Source organism: Balaenoptera acutorostrata, chromosome 16, assembly GCF_949987535.1.
Source record: "Balaenoptera acutorostrata chromosome 16, mBalAcu1.1, whole genome shotgun sequence".
NCBI lineage: Eukaryota > Metazoa > Chordata > Mammalia > Artiodactyla > Balaenopteridae > Balaenoptera > Balaenoptera acutorostrata.
Window position 1 is genome coordinate 31,631,681 of NC_080079.1, and position 20,149 is coordinate 31,651,829.

At 53.3% G+C, this 20,149-nt stretch overlaps 1 protein-coding gene across 1 annotated transcript in view; it reads left to right on the forward strand.

Annotated features, from left to right (window-relative positions):
* SLIT1 (slit guidance ligand 1) overlaps positions 1 to 20,149 on the forward strand; it is a 174,114-nt gene that overhangs the window by 98,606 nt on the left and 55,359 nt on the right. Inside the window, exons 5-7 of the mRNA XM_007187428.3 lie at positions 17,178 to 17,249; positions 19,049 to 19,120; positions 19,738 to 19,809. Of these exons, the coding sequence (XP_007187490.1) occupies positions 17,178 to 17,249; positions 19,049 to 19,120; positions 19,738 to 19,809 (216 nt within the window). The remainder of the gene's footprint in view (positions 1 to 17,177; positions 17,250 to 19,048; positions 19,121 to 19,737; positions 19,810 to 20,149) is intronic.

Consider the following 20,149-nt stretch of genomic DNA (forward strand, 5'->3'; position numbering starts at 1 on the left):
GTCATTTACCACCTAGTATGAACTACTCTTCCAGGCTCACTTTCCTCAACATTGATTAGCACCAGTCATCCAGTGGGATTGGAAATAACTGAGAGAGAAAGGATTGGAGAAGGATGTAGCACTGTAAGGGGGGTCCTAGGCGGGGGAGGACAAGGTGAGGGGCCTGAGGGGTGGCTACATGTGTAGAAAGGATTCTCCATCTTGGCCACACCTAAGAATCTCCTAGGGAGCTTTGAAAAATCCCAATGCCCAGGCTCTGCCCCCAACTAATGAAATCAGAATCTCTGGGGTGGGGCCCAGGCATCAGTATTTCTTAAACCTCCCCAGGTGGTTCCGGTATGCAGCCAAGTTTGAGAACCACTGCTCTATCCAGTGCTTTGCAACTTGAACGTGCAAACAAATCACCTTATTAAATGTAGGATCTTTTTCCGCAGGTAGGGGTTGGGGCCTGAGATTCTGTATTTCTATCAGTGCCCATCTTGCACCTCTTCTGATCACACTTTGAAAAGCAAGGCTCTAGTTTCCCCTGTTCTTTCTCCAAACTGGCTTTGTTCTCAAACAATGAAAGATGAAAAATGGGAAATATTGGCCAGGTTGACTAACACGCGCCCCACCACCCCAGTGCAGAGCTCTGGTAATCCTGAGTTGGAGCACAAGGTTAGCCCCGAGGCCTTGGGCTCCCCAAGCTGGAATCAGACCTGGAATGTCACCGCCTTCTGGCTGGACCCTTGGTGCAGGAGGTGAAAACAGTAAACAGTGAACTCAGGCAGACGTGCGGGGAGCGAGTGGGCGTGCATTTGTGTGCCTGCTCTGTCATGGTGTGGTGGTAGATGTGGCCCAGATGATAGCCTGTCCCCTTGCGTTAGTGAGCTTTCTTTCCTCCAGCCGGCAGGCAAAGGGCAGATGTATCCTTCTCGACATCTGTGCTGTCATTATTATTATCAGGACGTGAGAGACTCGCAGACATGCAATGTGACAGTTGCAGTGATGGAAACAGCGGAGGGTGTTAGGAGACCCGGAGGAGTGAGTAGATGGTGGGAGAGGGCAGAACAGAGAGGTGGGCCGGGAGCAGAGCGGGGCTGGAGAGGCTGTTTAGCTTTCCTCCCTGGGGGCTGTGGCCCTTCCCGCCTGAAACTATCACAGAGTCGGTGTGGATCCAGTTCAGAGCCTTTGCCCTTTGCTGGACAGCAGGCCCCTCAGAGGAACAACAGCCATGTGTGGGATCACAGCAGGGGGCCTCGTACCCTTATCCTGTCAGTCCTGGAGGGGACCTGTTTTTTTTTTTTTTTTTTTTTTGGGGACCTGTTTTTAATGTCAAAACATCATAGACTTCCTCCCAAATGCTAATTTGACCTTTTGAATAGCCCAAATCATCATCAAATATTTACTGAATCCCACCTCTTTGCTAGACATGCAGTAAACAGACATGGCCCTTGCCTCATGGAATGCATAATTTAATAGAGGAGATAAACATTAGCTAAATCATACCATGAATAATCAATTGATTAAAACTATGGTAAGTGCTAAGAAGAAAAAAGCATGGGTACAGTTATGAGGTACCCATGATGACTGAGGAAACACATCTTGTCTTTGAAGAGGGCCATATGAATCCAGTAGTGCTTTTAAGTGAATCTATGTCTTATTTATCACAACCTATGTGAGAAGAATAAGAAGAGCAATAACAATAGCTCCCATTTATTGGTTTGAAGCTGCGAACCCACCTACCAAATCCTCATGGCACTTCTCTGAGAAAAGGACTCTCACTGTCCCCATTTTGACATGGAAAATAAGGCTCAGAGAGGTGGAGCCCAAGGTCCTACATAACTCTCATTCTGTCTGCAGGTGATGCTAGGGGTGCGTGAGGATGCCCAGATGTTGCAACAACCGCATGGTCCTTGAGGCTCTGTAGCCCCACAGGTGGGGACTCCTGGTCTGGCTGTGAAGGAGATGAGGCAGGACAGCAGGGTACCTGACTGCACCAACCATCCCCTGGGGGAGGGCAGGGCTGCTGGAGCTGGCCTCCAAGAAGTTGGAGGGTGTTTGCATCCCTCCTAGAGAATCGGGAATTGGGCGAACTGGGATGCTGAGATGAAAGCTCCTGAGCCCGAACATCCGTTTTTGGTGTTCACATTGGTGGTCAGATCAGAGCCTCCCCGACCCTCTGTCTGTCTCTCCCGGAAGCTGGTCACAGCCACCACACCAGGAGGTCTGGGTGCCCTTTGTGTTCCAGGTTTTGCAGAGTTAGCCTCATTTCCACACCTAGTGGGTGCCCTCTGTGTCCCAGGTTTTGCAGTTAGCCTCATTTCCACACCTAGATGAAGACTGGGGACAGGAGCCCTGGTGATCATTTATTTTGCTGGGGGCACCCAAGGGGTGGTGGCCCGGAGGGTGCGCCAGAGACTCTGTGAGAAGCCAGTGGCTGGTGGCCTTGGATCCTCCCCTTCAGGTGGCAGGTGCTCCCCTGCACCAGAACCCCTTCATTCTCAGAGGCCCAGGGGATGCTGCCTGTCTGTACTGACTTGTGATTGAAGCCCCTCACCACAGGATTCCAAAGCTCGCCTCTTTGTCTTTCAGACCTACGGGGGTTTGAAAGAAGTGACAGTTTCTGAGATACTTGTAGGAATCCAGGTGCAAGGAGAAGTCCATGGGCAATGCACATCCCAGCAGGGGCTGGCATTCTGCTCTCCGTATGGCCTGGCTGCTCAGAGAAAACATGCTAACCTCCCACCATTTTTGATGAGATGTATCTGAAATTTATTATACGATTATCTAAGTTCTAAAACAGAGGGTCCTGAACATAGTTTAACCTTTTCTTGATGACTGACTGTCAACATTATGAATGTTCGTTATCATACTCTGCTTTCTAGGCTTTCACCTCCTCCCTCCCAGTTCACCTATCACATGTCACTGCTGACATGTGTACGCTTCTAGACGCCTCCCCACCCCCCTGTCCATCACTTTGATGGTTCTGATGTGCTGAGCCAGTGTAACATAGTGGGTTAGCTTGTGGGCTCTGCAGTCAGACGGCCTGGGAGAGTTCTGACACCTCAGTTATGCCATCTGGAAAACAGGTATGGTGAGAGGGTTTTTTTTGTTTTTTAATAGACTTTATTTTTTAGAGCAGTTTTAGGTTCAGGGCAAAATTGAGTGGAAAGCATGGACTGTTTCAATATACTCTCTACCTACCCCCGCCCCATGCCCTAACCTCTCCCAGTGTCAACATCCACACCAGAGAGGTGGGAGTATTTATCTCAGAAAGCTGTTTTAAGGATTAAATGAGATAATGTATATAAAACATATAAAATACCTAGCGCAGTGCCAGGCTCATAATAAATCCTTAATATATGCAGCTATCATCATCAATAATAGTAACTGTGTGTTGTACAAGCATCAGTGATGATCATTAAGGTCCTAAGGATTAAAATGAGCAGCTTTTGTGCAAGGATCTGACGTGGCCAGGCGATTTCTGAGCACTTCTCTGTGCTTTGCTCTATGTCCAGGCAGTGGGAGGTCTTAGTTCTGGGGAAATGGGGCAGGATCAAGCTTCACCTCTGTCGAGAAGTAGCTTAGTGATGTGGATCGTCCTCAGCACATGCCTCTCCTGAGTCTAAGAATGGGTCCCTTGATGCTCATGATGGTGCTCTCCTGACCCTCTGTGTATATACTACGAGCCAGACTCACTGTGGGCTTATAAAAAAAAAAAAGCTGATGATACAAGGTTTGGCATGTGGGCCATCTGGGTAAGGTGGAAGGTGGCTAGAATCCAAGGTATTTGGATTCTGGTCTTTAGCCTTGACCAGAAGAAGAGCTGCTGAGAGGGTTCAGCACCACGGACAGCTCCTCATCCAGCCCCTCTGCCTTGCTTTTCTGGGCTTGCTTGCTGCTGTTGCCACCTGCAGAACACACTAAGCGAACTAGACACCTTCCTTGCCTTGTAACAGGACAAGGCTCTGTCTTTCTGCCTGTCTGGGAGGTAGTTAAGGGTCTTATACCCTTTGGGCATCCCTGTGAGTGTATATGGAGGGGACGTGAGGGGCTGCAAATATTCTGGGGAGGCTGACCTCGTGCCATTCCAGTCCCCCAAGCACCCCTTTTCTTCTGAGAAACTCCTAAGGCCAAGACTCAGACAGGGCCTGGACTGCTCTGAAGGGGATGGGGAGACAGTGGGCGAGGTCGTTGGTAAAAGAAATGGACCCCATTTTCCCCTTACGGGCCAGGGAAGAGAAGATTGGGAATGCCTCAGGGGCTCAGTGATACTCTGTTGGCCTCCTTGGTGGACCACTCCTGCCGTGGGCTTCAATCAGACGTCTGTTCTGGCATTAGCTGCCGTGCCGCATCGGCCAGGGCCCCCACGTTCTCCCTGGGGAAACTCAAACTAACAACTTGGTCACTTGTCCTGAGTGGAGCCCCCCTCCCCGGGCGCAGCTTGGATTCTGCTTGCCCAGTCCTGTTGCCCCTGTGCTTGGGTCTCTCTCTTCCCAAACCACATTGAATCCTGCCCATACCCCTCCCAGGTCCTTGTGAGGGACAACCCAGAGTCTGCCCTCAGAGCTGGATAAACTTAACTGAGAAAAATGATACGAGTGAAGGATGGTCTGCAGGCATGCATCTCTCAAAATATTCTAAAATCCACCCTGGCTCAAGGCAGGCCAGTGGAGAGCAGCGCATGGGGTGGGGTTGACTTGTCTGCAGAACGACTTCTCCTGAGCTCTGATCCCAGGCCATTAGCCTGGACTGGCAGTGGGTAAGTAATTGCCCTGTGAAACACACTGCTGTGTCAGAAGCAGACCAATTTACCAAATGGCATTTTGCTAAAAGCCAATTTGCCAAAAGTCAATTCACTGAATGGCCAGTTTGTCAAATGACCAATTCATCAAATTGACTTACTTTCTTTAACTACTTTGTGTGAGTCGACTGGTTTGCATTTCGTCTTTATGATAGTATTTTCAGGATGGATCCATTTGTCTCTGGCCCCGCTCCTGGTGTTTGAACTACGGTGAACCCAGCCCCAGTCTCTTCCTGTGACTGCAAGGAGCTGGGGCAGGGAAAACCCAACAGCCCCTAAAAGGCCTTTGTGAAGACAAATGGGAAACAACCCAGCTAAAACCAAATTGGTAAAGGAAACAAAAGAAATTTAGCAAATGGGCCCTTTGGAGAACTGGCTGATCTGTGACTTCGCTTCTGGGGAAGTGACTCAGAAGGAGGCAACCTAATATCCTTGAGCCTCCTTTGGGGATGCTGGTAAATGTCCTGCTTTTCTGTTCTGCTGCTGCCTCTTTATGGGACCCGTACGAAGCCTCCATGCTTGGTTTTATTTATTTATTTATTAAAAACATTTATTTATTTATTTATTGGCTGCATTGGGTCTTTGTTGCTGTGCACGGGCTTTCTCTAGTTGCAGCGAGCGGGGGCTACTCTTGGTTGTGGTGCACGAGCTTCTCATTGCAGTGGCTTCTCTTGTTGCAGAGCACGGGCTCTAGGCGCACAGGCTCAGTAGTTGTGGCTCACGGACTCTAGAGCGCAGGCTCAGTAGTTGTGGCACATGGGCTTAGTTGCTCCGCGGCATGTGGGATCTTCCCAGACCAGGGATCGAACCCGTGTCCCCTGCATTGGCAGGTGGATTCTTTTTTTTGTTTGTTTGTTTTTGTTTTTGTTTTTTAATTTTTTATTATTATTATTTTTCATGCTATTCTTGTCTGCTTACATTCTTTTTATGTATGTATGTATGTATGTATGTATGTATGGCTGTATTGGGTCTTCGTTTCTGTGCGAGGGCTTTCTCTAGTTGTGGCAAGCGGGGGCCACTCTTCATCGCAGTGCGGGGACCACTCTTCATCGCGGTGCACGGGCCTCTCACTATCGCGGCCTCTCTTGTTGCGGAGCACAGGCTCCAGACGCGCAGGCTCAGTAATTGTGGCTCACGGGCCGAGTTGCTCCGCAGCATGTGGGATCTTCCCAGACCAGGGCTCGAACCTGCGTCCCCTGCATTGGCAGGCAGATTCTCAACCACTGCGCCACCAGGGAAGCCCTGCAGGCGGATTCTTAACCACTGTGCCACCAGGGAAGTCCCCCATGCTTGGTTTTAGAACCAGGAAAGGCCATGCCTCTCCCCCAAGCTTGTTTTCGTCTGTGGACTTGGTGAATTGTATGCACAGCAGTCTCCACATCCTCCTAGGCTGGGAGAAGCCCAGGCCCATAGGTAGCAGATGCAAAGACTTTTGTAGGGTGTACTTCTCCCTCTTGTTTGATATGTCTACTCATTTTTGCCTTCTTTTTGTTTTTAACTCTTCTTCTGGTTCCTGTTATCTTACTCCATTTCATAATGTATCCCTAAAACTGCCTTAATTCCTTCCTGAAACAAGGCAAAGAAGGAATCCAGACCAGCTCTGAAGGCTCTTCTGTTGGCCCAGGCCCCAGGCCTGCCCTGGGGGTCCCCAAGGTCCTCGCTCCTCCAGCGTCAGTGTCTCAGCCCATCCCACTGGACCCTGAGGTCTCATCCTGGAGCAGGGCACTGTACCTGCTCTTCAGGGAGATGTGGAAGCAGACATGAACTGCTGCAACGGAGACAGATGCCGTCCTACCCTGGGATACAGCATCTCACCCAGCACAGTCAAAATGCCCACGTGCCCACAGGGCCTGCTTTCCCGCCTCCTTGTCTGTTTGATGTTGATTCCCAGTCCTTCATCACTTCGGGGTGGGCACTGTTTCTGCCACGCTGCCCTCTGTGCTGTGTCCTCTCAGCCTGGGGATTTCCCCACCGCTTAGAATTGTGAGCCCCAATTCTTTGGGTGTTGGTCACCTCAAAGATTTTTTCCACCTTTGTCTCCTCTGGGGAGGATCAGGGAGGCAGGACATTAGCATTTGTTGAATGCCTACAAAGCACCACGCGCTGGAATCAGTGCTTTATATGCTGTTTCTAAAAACTTTCCATTTAAGTATAGCATATATTCACGAAAGTGCAAATTTCTGTACATGTGTTATGCATTTTCGTATATATAACTCGCTGAATTTTCACAAAGTGAACACACCCATATAAACAGCAGGAGATCAAGAAGGAAAACATCACGGGCACCCAGAAGCCTCTTGTACCTCCTTCCAGTCATTAATCCCCTCACACCAGTAACCACGATCCTGATTCCTAACAGCATAGATTCGTTTTGCCTATTTTTGTGCTTTATTTAAATGGCACCTGTGGTATCTAATCCTCACTATATAACCCAGCAAGAGGGAGCTGTGGTGAGCTCTCCTTTACACGTGAGCAACCAGATTCAGAGAGGTTGAGTAACTTCCCAAGGTCACACAGGCAGTAAATGGTGGAGCTTGGAATCAAACCCAGGGTTGTCTGGCTCCAAAGCTCATGTTCTTTCCTCTATATCTTGATTCTTTCTCCTGCTGAACACCCCTGCCCCTTCCCCACTGTGTGCCTGGGCTGGGAATCTCTGAAGTTATTGGTCCTAACGACTCAAATGTGTCTGGGACAAGAGCCTTGTCTCCCCCAGTGCATCCCTGCTCAGGACTCAGCAGAATGCCTGGGGCTTCTTGGGGGCTCAGTGCATGGTGGTTGATTACAGGGAAGGCCTTGCCCGGCACTCAAATTAAGAGGGGCTTGCATTCCCCCGCCTCCTTCATTTGCCCGATTGCCGTTATTGTGTTCTTGCCATGGTGTCTGGGACCTGTGCCTTCTGGTCTGTTTCCTGTTTGTCCTTGAGCCACTCACTCCTGAATGGGACTCCAGCCTCCGAGCAGCTTTCTTTGGCAGGGCTCTGTGGTTGCTTTGTGGGGTGCGTGCCTCTCCTCTGCTATCTCTATTGTGGGAAATGATTGCAGTGGCGCTCGGTAGCTGCATGACAAACAGCCCAATTCACGGAAATGTTACCCAGGCTGGTTTCATGGCGCCGCGATCCAGGGCTGCTTAATGTCTCTTCCTAATGAGGTTTCTGCAACATTAACTCCGTGGGTCTAGAGGGAGGGGGGCTGGCCACAGGAGGGTGTGTGGCTTCGGGGTGGTGTGGTGGACAGGAGAGGAAGGGCATCTCTCCTGCTGACGGTGCCTGGCATGCACTGGTAGCTCCGAGCAGCCCATTTTTCCTGCAAAGCTCCAACCCCACCATCTATGGTGTGAGCCTCCAAAATTACCTACGGGAGTTTGGACATCAGGAGCTCCTTGGGAAAATATTGGGTGTTTAACACTTTTTAAAATCTCAAGGCCTCACAGAGCATGCGTGAGCTTTAATTCCATGAATATTGTAACCACCTTAGGAGGAGAGGGGTGGAGAAGGGGAGGGGTCAGAGCTGGACCACCCAGCAATTAGTAGGGATGGTTTGAAGCCTTGGCCGCAACACGATTGTCACCTACTGTGTGCCAGACAGTCTTCAGGATATGTTCACATACCTTTGTCTGTTTGCCGCTCATAAGCTTATGTTACAGATGAGGAAACTGAGGTGCAAAGAGGCAGCCAGTTGATTCTGAGCTTGCCTTTGAACCCAGGTCTCCCGACTCCCCTCCCAGACCAGCTACTGCCCTGCCAGCGCCTCACCCTCCCCTCACTGAGGCTCCTTTGGGGAACACAGGCTTATCTGACGGCCCCAGCCATTTATTCTAGCTGGCCTGGCTCTGGCCCTCGGGAGGAGAGGAGAGGGGATCGGGGAGCACAAGGATTAGCAAGGGGGACTGGCTACTTAGTGTAGCCTTAGGAGAAGACAGGGGCAGCTCCCAGGTGGGGTGCGGGTGTCTTTCCTTTGTTTTGACAACAGCAGGGGAGCGGGGCCCAAGATCAAAGGAAACTAGGCTGTGGATGGTGGGACCAGTTCCCCCTTCACCCCACCACCAGCCTGTCCTTTGATACTACTCCCTGGTCTCTTCTGCACTCTCCCCCTTCCCCCGACCCAAACTTGACTTCTGGAGTTGATGAAACAAACTCATCCACACTGAGAATCAGCCCCTGATCAGCTTTCAGCTTGCTCTCCTGGGAGCACCTGAGATTTATGAATGACAAAGTCCCAGTCCCTACCTTGAGGTTGGAGCCCAGGCAGAAAGGGTTCAGGTCCTTATCACCAAATGTCTCTCAAGAACCCACCTTGAAGGTCACTTGGAGACAGGTGCACGCACATGCCACATACCCACGGAGGGTAGATCTGGGGCCCCTGAATATTGTCTCTGGGCTGGGGAGCCTGGGCCGGGAGGGGTAATTGCAGAGCTAATTTCCCTCCTGGGTGGGAAGGGTAGGATTTGAGGGGAGACTTGAAGGATAGGCAGAGACAAAGGAGGGATGGTCCTGCCAGATTCCAGGAGCACCTTAGATGCGGGTGTGCACCCGGCATCCCAGCCCTGGGGTGCATCCTGCAGCAGGGATCTGGGGTACAGAGCAGCCCCCTGGGGCTCTGTCTCCCAGCCCCTGGCCTGGGGCCCTGAGCTGGAGCAGTGGTTCCTGTTGGCATGGAGGAGCTGAGTGCCTCTCAGGCAGCATCCCCCCGCCCCAACCCCAGCAGGAATGTAGGGAGGGCAGTGGTACTAATGTCGTGGCTGCCACTGCCCTGCCTCTGGTGAGCACCTCCTCTGTTCCCCACGAAGGTGGGCAGTGGCATGCCACAGAGGACAGGTCAGAGGCTGCTCTTCCCTCTCTCCACCCAGTGGGGGTGTCTGTATCCAAGTCTCCTCCCATCCTGACCCCTAAGGAGTGGGAGTTGTCTCCTCTGCCCATGGCTTTGAAAAGCTGGCGGGTACAGGGGCTACAACCCCTTTGCTTTAGCCCTAGCTGGGGACAGGAAGAGTTTTAAGCTTCCCTCTATCAGATGCAGCACTTTGCTTTTTTCAAATTTATTTATTTATTTATTTTACTGCGTGCGGGCTTTTCTCTAGTTGCGGCGAGCGGGGGCTACTCTTCGTTGCGGTGCGTGGGCTTCTCATTGCAGTGGCTTCTCTTGCTGTGGAGCACGGGCTCTAGGCGCGCGGGCTCAGTAGTCGTGGCACGCGGGCTAAGTAGTTGTGGCTCGCGGGCTCTAGAGCGCAGGCTCAGTAGTTGTGGCACACGGGCTTAGTTGCTCCGTAGCACGTGGGATCTTCCCGGACCAGGGCTCGAAACTGTGTCCCCTGCATTGGCAGGCGGTTTCTTAACCACTGCGCCACCAGGGAAGTCCCAGCACTTTTCAAACTTTAATATGCATATGAATCACCTGGGGGGATCTTACTAAAATGTAGATTCTGATTCAGTAGGCGGGGCTAGAAAGTTCATATTTCTAAAACTCCCAGGTGGCTCCGCTGCTGCTGGTTCAGGTGCCAGAGACGTGGGTGCTGAGTCACCAGCTGAGGGTCCTTGGGCGGCACTTAGCAGCTGCAGCAGCAGCAGCAGCGTGAGGGAGGCTGCCCGTAGCTGGGCCCACCCGTGTGTGATTTTTTTTTTTTTTAAAGTTTTACTTGATTTTATTTATTTATTTATTTATTTTTGGCTGTGTTGGGTCTTCGGTTCGTGCGAGGGCTTTCTCCAGTTGCGGCAAGCGGGGGCCACTCTTCATCGCGGTGCGCGCTCTTCATCGCGGTGCGCGGCCTTTCTCTATCGCGGCCCCTCCCGTCGCGGGGCACAGGCTCCAGACGCGCAGGCTCAGCAATTGTGGCTCACGGGCCCAGCTGCTCCGCGGCATGTGGGATCTTCCCAGACCAGGGCTCGAACCCGTGTCCCCTGCATTAGCAGGCAGATTCTCAACCACTGCGCCACCAGGGAAGCCCCCCGTGTGTGATTTAATCCTCCCGACCTCACTGGGAGGTAGTGCTGTTGGAAGGGGAGACCCAGGGGCTGGGAACTAACCGCCAGTCGTGCCCGAGATCACACAGCGGGCTGGTGGCAGAGCCAGCCTCCACCCTCATCCCCCTGATTCCAAGACCTGGCTTTTTCAACCCTGACCCTCGCTGGCCCCCCCGCCCCGAGGCCCATAAAGGCAATTAGCAGTGGCAGCTGACTCTGCCAGCCCCGGCCAAGAGCACCACGCACAGCCTCAGTTAAGCCCCATGACCCCACGGTCATTCCCACTTTACTGAGGAGGAGACTGAGGCTCAAGGCGTTAGGAAACTGCCCTGAGGTCCCTCGGTGGGAGGTACGTGGCCGGCTTCAAGGCCCAAGGCCCAAGTCCTTAATCCGCTAAGGGAGCCCTGGGCGAGGTGGCCTGGAACAGTCGGGCCGCCCTGGTTTCCTCCAGCCCCATACTGGGCGAGCGCAGGGTAACCAGTCGGGCGAGGGCACAGGCCGGGTTGCCCAGAGCCTCCGTGTGGCTCGAAAGGCAGACAGAGCAGGCCCCCAGCTCTGCAGTGGGGCCGGCAGGGAGGGGCAGGAGCCCATGCTGAGACTGGCTTTGGCTGGTGCCCAGCATCCCCGGCTGGACACGCCCCCTGTGCTGATCCCCTCAGGCCGGTCTGCCAGCAGGATCCAATCTGGTTAGAGCGTGAAGGGGGATTAGCAGAGAGAACATGGGGTCCCGACCTCGGCTTTCTAGCCCCTGCCTCTCCGAGCCCTTGGCGGTGTGCAGGAGGAGGGGCGGTGCTCCTGGGGTGGTGCCCAAGCCAGGCTGTGGGCTTGCTACCCACTTCTCTTCAGCAAAGGGGGACCCAGCTGGGGTCACTGGGGTGTCCCAGACTCCGGGGGTGGAGGTACCGGCAGCAGCTCGCATCTCAGCGCCCTTGATCTTGGGTGGTGGGATTCAGGCAGGGGGATCTTTGCCTGCAGCACCCTTACCTCGAGCCCCCTGGGTGGACCCCAGGGGCTCCAGCTCCCTGTCCTCCTGTGGGTCCTAGGAGAGTCACTTACCTTCCTCAGAGGCTCCCCTACCTCTCTGCTCGTGCTGCTGGGACCACCTCAGAGCCATGGAGGGTAATTATTGAAGTTCCATAAGGATGGGTGAAGGGAAGGGCAGGGTCGATTATAACACCGTTGGCAACAAGTGCTTCTCCCCCCAGCCCCCTTCAGAGCCCTCACTCGTTGGGTGAGTGTTAGGCAGAGCAAGTACAACCATACCCAGTGCACGGGGAAGAGGTCTGGTCTCACGAAGTTCACACAGAACCAGCCATCCTGCCCCAAAGCCCCTGCTTTTCCCTCTCAGTCACATGGCCTGTCCTAACTCCTTGCTTTAATCTGGAAAATGCAGAGGGATTGGAGCAAGAGAATCATGGAAGGATCCACTTTAGTTCAGTTCAGCTAAAAATTACTGAGCCTCTGCAGCGCACCAGGTGTCCAGGGACTGTCTGGAGGCAGAAATGGATGTTAACCAAAAATCAGTATTTTATTACATCCAGTACACAAATATTTCATTATAAACCTGGATTAGTGCTGAGAAGAGAAAGCGTCGGGGCCCTGGGAACCTGCAGCAGAGGGAGCCGTCAGAGGAGGTGTCTGTAGACTGAGATGTGAGGATGAATAGGAGTTACCATTCCTCCTCAAGAGTGGAGGAAGGGGGCTTCCCTGGTGGTGCAGTGGTTGAGAGTCTGCCTGCCAATGCAGGGGACACGGGTTCGAGCCCTGGTCTGGGAGGATCCCACATGCCGCGGAGCGACTGGGCTCGTGAGCCACAACTACTGAGCCTGCGCGTCTGGAGCCTGTGCTCCGCAACGGGAGAGGCCGCGATGGTGAGAGGCCCGCGCACCGCGATGAAGAGTGGCCCCCGCTCGCCGCAACTGGAGAAAGCCCTCGCACAGAAATGAAGACCCAACACAGCCAAAAATAAATATAAATAAATAAAAATTAAAAAAAAAAAAAAAAAAAAGAGTGGAGGAAGAATAGTCTCGGCAGAGGGAACGGAAGTGCAGAGGTCCTGTGGCAGGAGGGATTCGAGGCAATGAAGGAACGGCAGCACGTGTGGAGTCATGGGCAGGGGTGAGAGCACCCAGTGCCTATCACATCAGAGCCTGCAAGGTAGGTACCACTTCTCACCCCCATTTTGCAGATGAGAAAACTGAGTCCAGAGAGGTTAGTGGCTCACCCAAGACCACATGATTTAAGTGGGTGAGAGAGGGCTCGTTGAACCCAAGTCTCCAGGGTGACACTCAGCTGTGGGTGTTCTCCTCTATGCCCTGGCCTCTCAGTGTGTGCTTCCTGGACCAGCAGCATCTGTATCCCCTGGGAGCTTGTCGGAAATTTAGGACCTTATCCTTTCCCGTAGAATCTGTCCCCAGCCGGTCCCTTGTCTGGTTGCTGCATCCTTGCTCTCGAATCTGCTTCTCGCTGTCCTGCCTGAGGCGTCCTTCTGAGCTGCTGTCCGCCCTGTGGCTCTGTGCCCTGTGCTTCCCCCTGGCCAGGATCGGGCCACCAGCTGCTCCGGGTTTTGGTTTGTCCTTCCAGCTCCAGAGCCCTCCCTCTTCCAGGATGGCCTCTCTCAGTGTATCTCATTCTGCCCTGACACACCCCAGGCCACGCACCTCACTTCAGGGTCTCTGACAAGGTCACCGAGGGAGAAGAATAGGGCAACATCGATCAAGTTTCAGGGAGAAAAAGGAGGCTCAGGGCCTGGGAAAATATGATGAGAAAAGTTGTAGGTGGTACATTTGAAGTTTGCATGCCAACCTGGTGAAAATGGATATGAGAAACTTTATTTCAAAGAGGTTTGGGAAAGACAAGACAGTTGTTGACCAGGTAGGGGATCAACGGGGCAAAAAAAAGAATAGCTTTGTTTGGGTTTTCCAAATGGCTGAGCAAGCACCCAAGTCCGGGGAAGGCTTTTGGCGCCCCCTAGTGAGATAACTGGAAACAACAGTCAGAACCTTAGCAAAGGGATAGGCGGACTGTGCTTAATGAAGGTGGGACAAAAGCCTGCATTTCTTTTTTTTCTTTCCTTTTTTTCTTCTTAAGAGTTTTTGTGTTTTTTTTAAAGATTTTTTAAAATGTGGACCATTTTTAAAGTCTTTATTGAATTTGTTACAATACTGCTTCTGTTTTATGTTTTGGTTTTTTGGCCCCGAGTCATGTGGGATCTTAGCCCCCACCCGACCAGGGATCGAACCTGCACCCGCTGCATTTGAAGGCAAAGTCTTAACCATTGGACCACCAAAGAAGTCCCCAGCATATCTTAAATATTGCCAAATGGAGGTACTAGAACAGAAGCGTAAATATTTACATGAACTCTCTTAATCTTCTTCAAAGCCCTGCGTGGTAGATATTTTAATCCCCATATTACAAATAGGGAAATTGAAGCTCTCAGGCATGTAACTTCTGCTGTAAATGGCAGAAGCAGGAACTGAACTTAGATCCTTCCGTTGCAGAGTTCGGGCTCTCTCCACCACCCTCTCTGCTGTCAGCACTCTGCATTTTCCTCCGCCTTCCAAGGCTCACCTGTTTCCCTCTGGTCTAGAGGCTGACCTCTTTAAGGTCTCAAATTCAGTTTCCTTTACTCATTTTAACAGTGTGAGCACCAGCTCACTACTGTGGCCTGGCCCTGGTGGATCCACACCCACCCCTGGACCCTCACGTCAATAATTGACACTTGGTGTCCATTGGGGGCAGCATCTTTTCTCTATAAGTTTTGGTGCCCCAGAGCCGTGTCTAAAAGGCCGTCACATCACACCCCTCTCTGGTCTAACCTGTCGCCTTCTCTGGTCTGCAAGGCTTTTTCCTGCCAACACTCTCTTCCCAGCACCTCCTGCTCTCAGCTACTCCTGGATCATGCCAGGCTTGATGCCTCCTGCCTTTGACAGACCGTTCCTGCTCCTTCCTTCCCCACTTAGCTCCCGGTGTGCGTCCTCATAGAATTGCTCTGCCTGAATCATACTTTGATGTGATGTTATTATAAGAAACAGACACTTGAAACCCATTTATTATAAGGATCTAGCGTTATTGATTAGGACACACAGTCATTTTTTATAAAGACCCCTGGAGAAATTCTTGTCTTATCTTAGTGCCAAAAACAGCTCTACTCCCGAGAAACTGGTTCTTTTGAATTTATACATATATCGGGGATGCAGTTAACTGACCAGTTTTCCCTTTTCACATCAGCTCTCAGAAAGCTTAGAACCTACCCCCTGTCCCGACCAGGCAGCTGTGTGGATCACGTGGTGCTGCATGCTTGGTGTCCGATATTGATTTGTCTTTTCTTTGCCCTACTTTTTACTCCTGCTCTCTTGCTGTTTTATAAATCCCTGTAAGTCACCCTAAAGCCTTTCTGGAACAAGGTTGGCCTAAATCAATAAACTAGTCGATACAAAGGAGAAACCTTCCTTGCAGGATTGTAGTGAGGGTTAAACGGAATAATGGTTGTGAGTTGTCAGCCCAGAGTTTCCTCCCAGGCTTGGCTGAAGGGCGAACTGCTAGCTGGGGCTGAGATGAGGGTGCTGCCAGAGGTCCCCACTCCTGGGCACCCTCCATCTTTCTGAAACCTGGGAGGCTGGGGGGAGAGTGGGGAGAAGCTTCTGTCACATTAAGGGACAGACACAGGCCGGTTATAGTGAAGCCAGACACAGCGGGAATGTAGTTTTGGAGGAGAGAGAGGAGAGGCTGTGTCACAGGCTTGAGACGCCTTCCTTCAAGGAGAGACCGAGCAGGGAACAGGGGGTGTGATGGTGACAAAGCCCCTTTGGACCACAGGTGCTTGGGGCCAGTTAGGCAGCTGGGGGACAGGAGGGACCGGGGTTCGGAGGGGAGGGAGCTCACAGAGGTTGGCTCACACTCTGTGCAGGGGGCAGGGTTTTGGGGGGTTTGCGGGGCAGGCCTTGCAAGGCTTGTATTCCCCTACTTTGCACACAAGGAAACTGGGGCTCAGGAGGGAAAGGCTGAGCCACAGATGCACAGCCAGGAGGTGGGGAACCGGGATTCGAACCTGCCTTTCTGAGGTCAGGGCCCCATGCGCTCTGCTGCGATGCTTCTGTTTTGTTGTCTCAGCAGAAAAACCCAGGCAGAGGGGAGCGGTTCCCGCAGCTCAGGGGACAGTGCGCTGAGTGGCCCTGTGGGCAGTGTTCTCAGGTTTGAGGTGAACCCTGAGGCCCGTGGGGTGAATGGTTGAAGGGATGGAGATGGTCAAAGCCCCATGGGCCTGGCCCAGGAGGAGGGTCCGGGGTCTGCAGAACTGCCCGTCCCACGTGGGGACAGGCAGCCCTGGCCGTCTGAGGTCGCAGTTCCTCCCAGGGCTGCTGTGTGAGGGGAGGCTCTGGAACCTGACTGCCAGTTTCAGATTCTGGAGCCGCCACCCGCCAGTGTTCCCTCAAAAAAGCTGTGGAACTTCTCTGAGCCTCCCTCTCGTCCTTTGTGAAAGGGAGACGGCAACAGTATTTGTCCCACGGTTAGTGCGAGGCTCAGGCGCGCTTGTGACGTGCTGGACGGTGCAGGCGTTGGGTGCAGGCGTTGGGGGGCGGTTGTTATCAGCACGGTGGGAAGCAAAGGGGCGTTTGTAAAAGTCCACAGTGAGGATTGAGGGAGGGAGGAGAGGCAGCTGGACAGGTGCCTAGGCCCAGTCCTGCTGGGGAGCAGAAGCTGAGTTGCTGAGTCCCTGCAACGCCTCCTCCCTCACTTCAGGACGTTAATAATGGGGAGGTGATGGAGTCCTCCGAGGTCCCTGCCCTCCAAGCCCCAGGGCAGGGATGCAGCACGGCAGCCCCTAGGCCAGCGTGCTCAGTCCCCCGTGTGGATCCAGGCTCAGCGGCAGCCCTGCTCCCTGCAGTCCCCGAGACCACGGGATCTGGAGTTCACAACCTGGGTGGGCCACCTACTGGCTGGGTTATCTGGGGTCCAGCTGTGCCTTCTTCTGAAGCCTCCATTCCTGATCAGTAAAACAGATCAGGAACGGTAGGTAGACTTGCCATAGGTCTCAGGGCAGCTGTGGGCCCCGTCGGGAAGCTCCTTCTTTGCTTGCTCCTTTGCAGCCCTGGACGATGCCTTGGGGGCTGAGCTGACCCCGGTGGGCCTGGTGGGCAGGCTTGGGGGCTGGCAGAGCTGATCCCTGCTGCCCCAGGCTGCACCCTCCAGCCGCAACCCCTCTGCCCAGAGAAGGGGAAGTGGCTGGGGACCGAGTTCCAGCTCATTTATTCACTCATTCATTCATTCGACAAATGTTCACCCAGTGATCTTTGCATGCCAAGCACTGTCCCAGGTGCTGGGATACAGCTGTGTCTGGTCTGGGCACTGTCTGGCCAGCTTGACCTCCCTGACTCATCAGGGCACTCTGGAGAAACCTCTTCTGACAGTGTTCTCCCTCTGGCTTTGTCCTCGCAGGGACCTGAGTGAGAACACCATCCAAGCCATCCCCAGAAAGGCTTTTCGTGGGGCCACAGACCTCAAAAATTTGTGAGTATGGGCCTGGGAGGGAGAGGGGCTTGGGGACTGTCGGGCCACCCCTGTCAGCATCCTTATGGGTCTCCCCAAGCCCTGTGGTCCAGGCAGCCAAGGAGCTGGTCTGGGCTCTGAGATGGCTCGTGCCAGCATGGTCTTCTGGAACAGTCTGGGGCTGGAGGAAACAGGCATCCTTTGGGGGCCAGGTTGAAGGGAGTGTCATGAGCTGTGGGGTGTTGGGTGATGTTCTTGTTCCATTGCAATGGACAGTCTCTGTGCCCTTGCCCTCCAGTGGGTGGGGAGAGCTGGGTCTGAATGTTTTCTTGCAGGTCCATATTGTATAAGCTGCTGCAAGTCAGTTAACTTCACTGAGCCTCTATATATAGTTGTGCAAAATGGGGACATCATATTTATCTCACAAGCTTGCGCTGAGGTTTAAATGAGATATGGAAATAAATACACTTTGTTGAATGCTATTTTTTTTTTTTTTTTTTAAAGGATTTTCTTTTTATTTATTTATTTATTTATTTATTTATTTTTGGCTGTGTTGGGTCTTCGGTTCGTGCGAGGGCTTTCTCCAGTTGCGGCAAGCGGGGGCCACTCTTCATCGCGGTGCGGGGACCGCTCTTCATCGCGGTGCGCGGGCCTTTCTCTATCGTGGCCCCTCCCGTTGCGGGGCACAGGCTCCAGACGCGCAGGCTCAGCAATTGTGGCTCACGGGCCCAGCTGCTCCGTGGCATGTGGGATCTTCCCAGACCAGGGCTCGAACCCGTGTCCCCTGCATTAGCAGGCAGATTCTCAACCACTGCGCCACCAGGGAAGCCCTGAATGCTATTTTTTAAAATTTATTTATTTTATTTTATTTTTGGCTGCGTTGGGTCTTAGTTACTGCACGCGGGCTTTTCTCTAGTTGCGGTGAGCCGGGGCTACTCTTCGTTGCGGTGCGCGGGCCTCTCGCTGTGGTGGCTTCTCTTGTTGCGGAACACAGGCTCTAGGCGCACAGGCTTCAGTAGTTGTGGCACACGGGCTCAGTAGTTGTGGCTCACGGGCTCTAGAGCGCAGGCTTAGTAGTTGTGGCGCACGGGCTTCGTTGCTCCGCAGCATGTGGGATCTTCCCAGACCAGGGCTTGAACCCTTGTCCCCTGCATTGGCAGGCGGACTCTTAACCACTGCGCCACCAGGGAAGCCGAATGCTAATTAAATATAATGGTTTATTTCCATTACTCAAATTTATTCTGGTCCAGGCTTACACTCCACCCCACCCCAGGTCTGACTGCCATAGTGATGGCAAATGCCTGGCACGCTTGTCACTCCCTGACCCTCGTGCCTGTAGTAGACATTGGTAATTGATCACCGCATTCTTTCCCAAGGAGCCCAATCACAGCTTCAGTTTATTCTGGAAGCAGCGGTCCAGGTAGCCACTGTGAGTCGGTCTCACTTGGCACTCAGGCTGAAATCTGTTTGCCGGCTGTGGCTGCCATGGCTCCTGTGACAGGCTCTGATTTTACGGCCACCAGCAAGCACCCTCTAGGTGGTCTCCAAAGTGGGGGCGGTGCCTGCTCCCCAGGAAATATGCAAGGTTGGGGAGAGGAGTATAATATAACTTATTTATACTTACTGTTTTAACTAAAAATAAGAAAGAATTTAAGCTTTTATTAACATTTACTATTTGGATCAACACATATGTACTGGACAAATGATTGGGGTCAGGGCCTTTTTACTTTTTAAACTAATGGAGTGGTTGATCAAAATGTCTGGACGTCCCCGCTGTAGGCAACATGCCATCCTCTCTGTAACCTTCCCTTGCTTCACAGACAGCTGGACAAGAACCAGATCAGCTGCATTGAGGAAGGAGCTTTCCGGGCTCTGCGGGGGCTGGAAGTGCTGTAAGTAAAACATAGGAAGGGAAACGGAGGCAGGAGAGCTGGCCATCACGGGCGCTGAGGCCCAGGCAGCTGGCGTTTGGGCTGGGAAGCCCCACAGGAGGCGGGAGGCCTGGGAGGTGGGTGCCAGGCCCAGGGCAGAGGCCGTGCTCTCTGCTCTCCTAGACTTGTCGCTAAGGACGGAAGGACGTGTACTCCTGGGGTCATGCCTGTGGCAGTGTGACCCAGGCTTAAACTGCTCGTGATGAAGCCCAGGGCGAGTGGCCGTGTCTCTCTGGAGTTTCTAACACACAGGACTGCAGTGCCTCCCCTTTCTCCCTCCGTCTGTCCAAACCCCACGCTTTCTTCCAGGCCAGCCCGAGCCTGCACCCATCCTCACCTTCTATGGCCCCCCCCTCCCCTGTCCTACCAGCCTGGGGGGTCTGTGGTGCAGCTGCCTCTTCATCACAGCCCAGGGCTTTCCCTGAGGGTGGCTCTCCGGCGTAGCCCCCGGGTCCAGCGCAGGGCTGGTCACCTCCAGGGTGGACTCGAGCCGCAGTGTGAGGGAGAAGCTGTGCCCCTCCTTCCCGCGCAGCTTGCGGCTGGGCGGACGCTCAGTGACTCTGGCTTCCCTCGTTCAGGACCCTGAATAACAACAGCATCACCACCATCCCTGTGTCCAGCTTCAACCACATGCCCAGGCTGCGGACCTTGTGAGTCAGCCCGGGCCGGCCGAGAGCACAGTGCCGGGCAGGGGAGGTGCCGGGGCGGAGGGGAAGGAGCTCGGCCTCCTCTGCACCCCCGGAGGCCACCTCAGGGCGGGGGCTGAGTGGAGTTGGGGGAGGGGGAGGTGATCTACAACGAAAGGACGTTGAATGTCATTTATAGTTGATGTTTTCCTGGGACAACAAATGATTTGTTTTTGTGTTTGAAGATGAGTTAAGTGATTTGGGCAGTGGGTCTACGTGAGCTCGGTGAGGTGCATCTTCATTGGGCACACTCCAGCCAAAGGGGTGCCTCCTCTCGCCCGCCGAGCCCGCTGGGAGGGAAGGG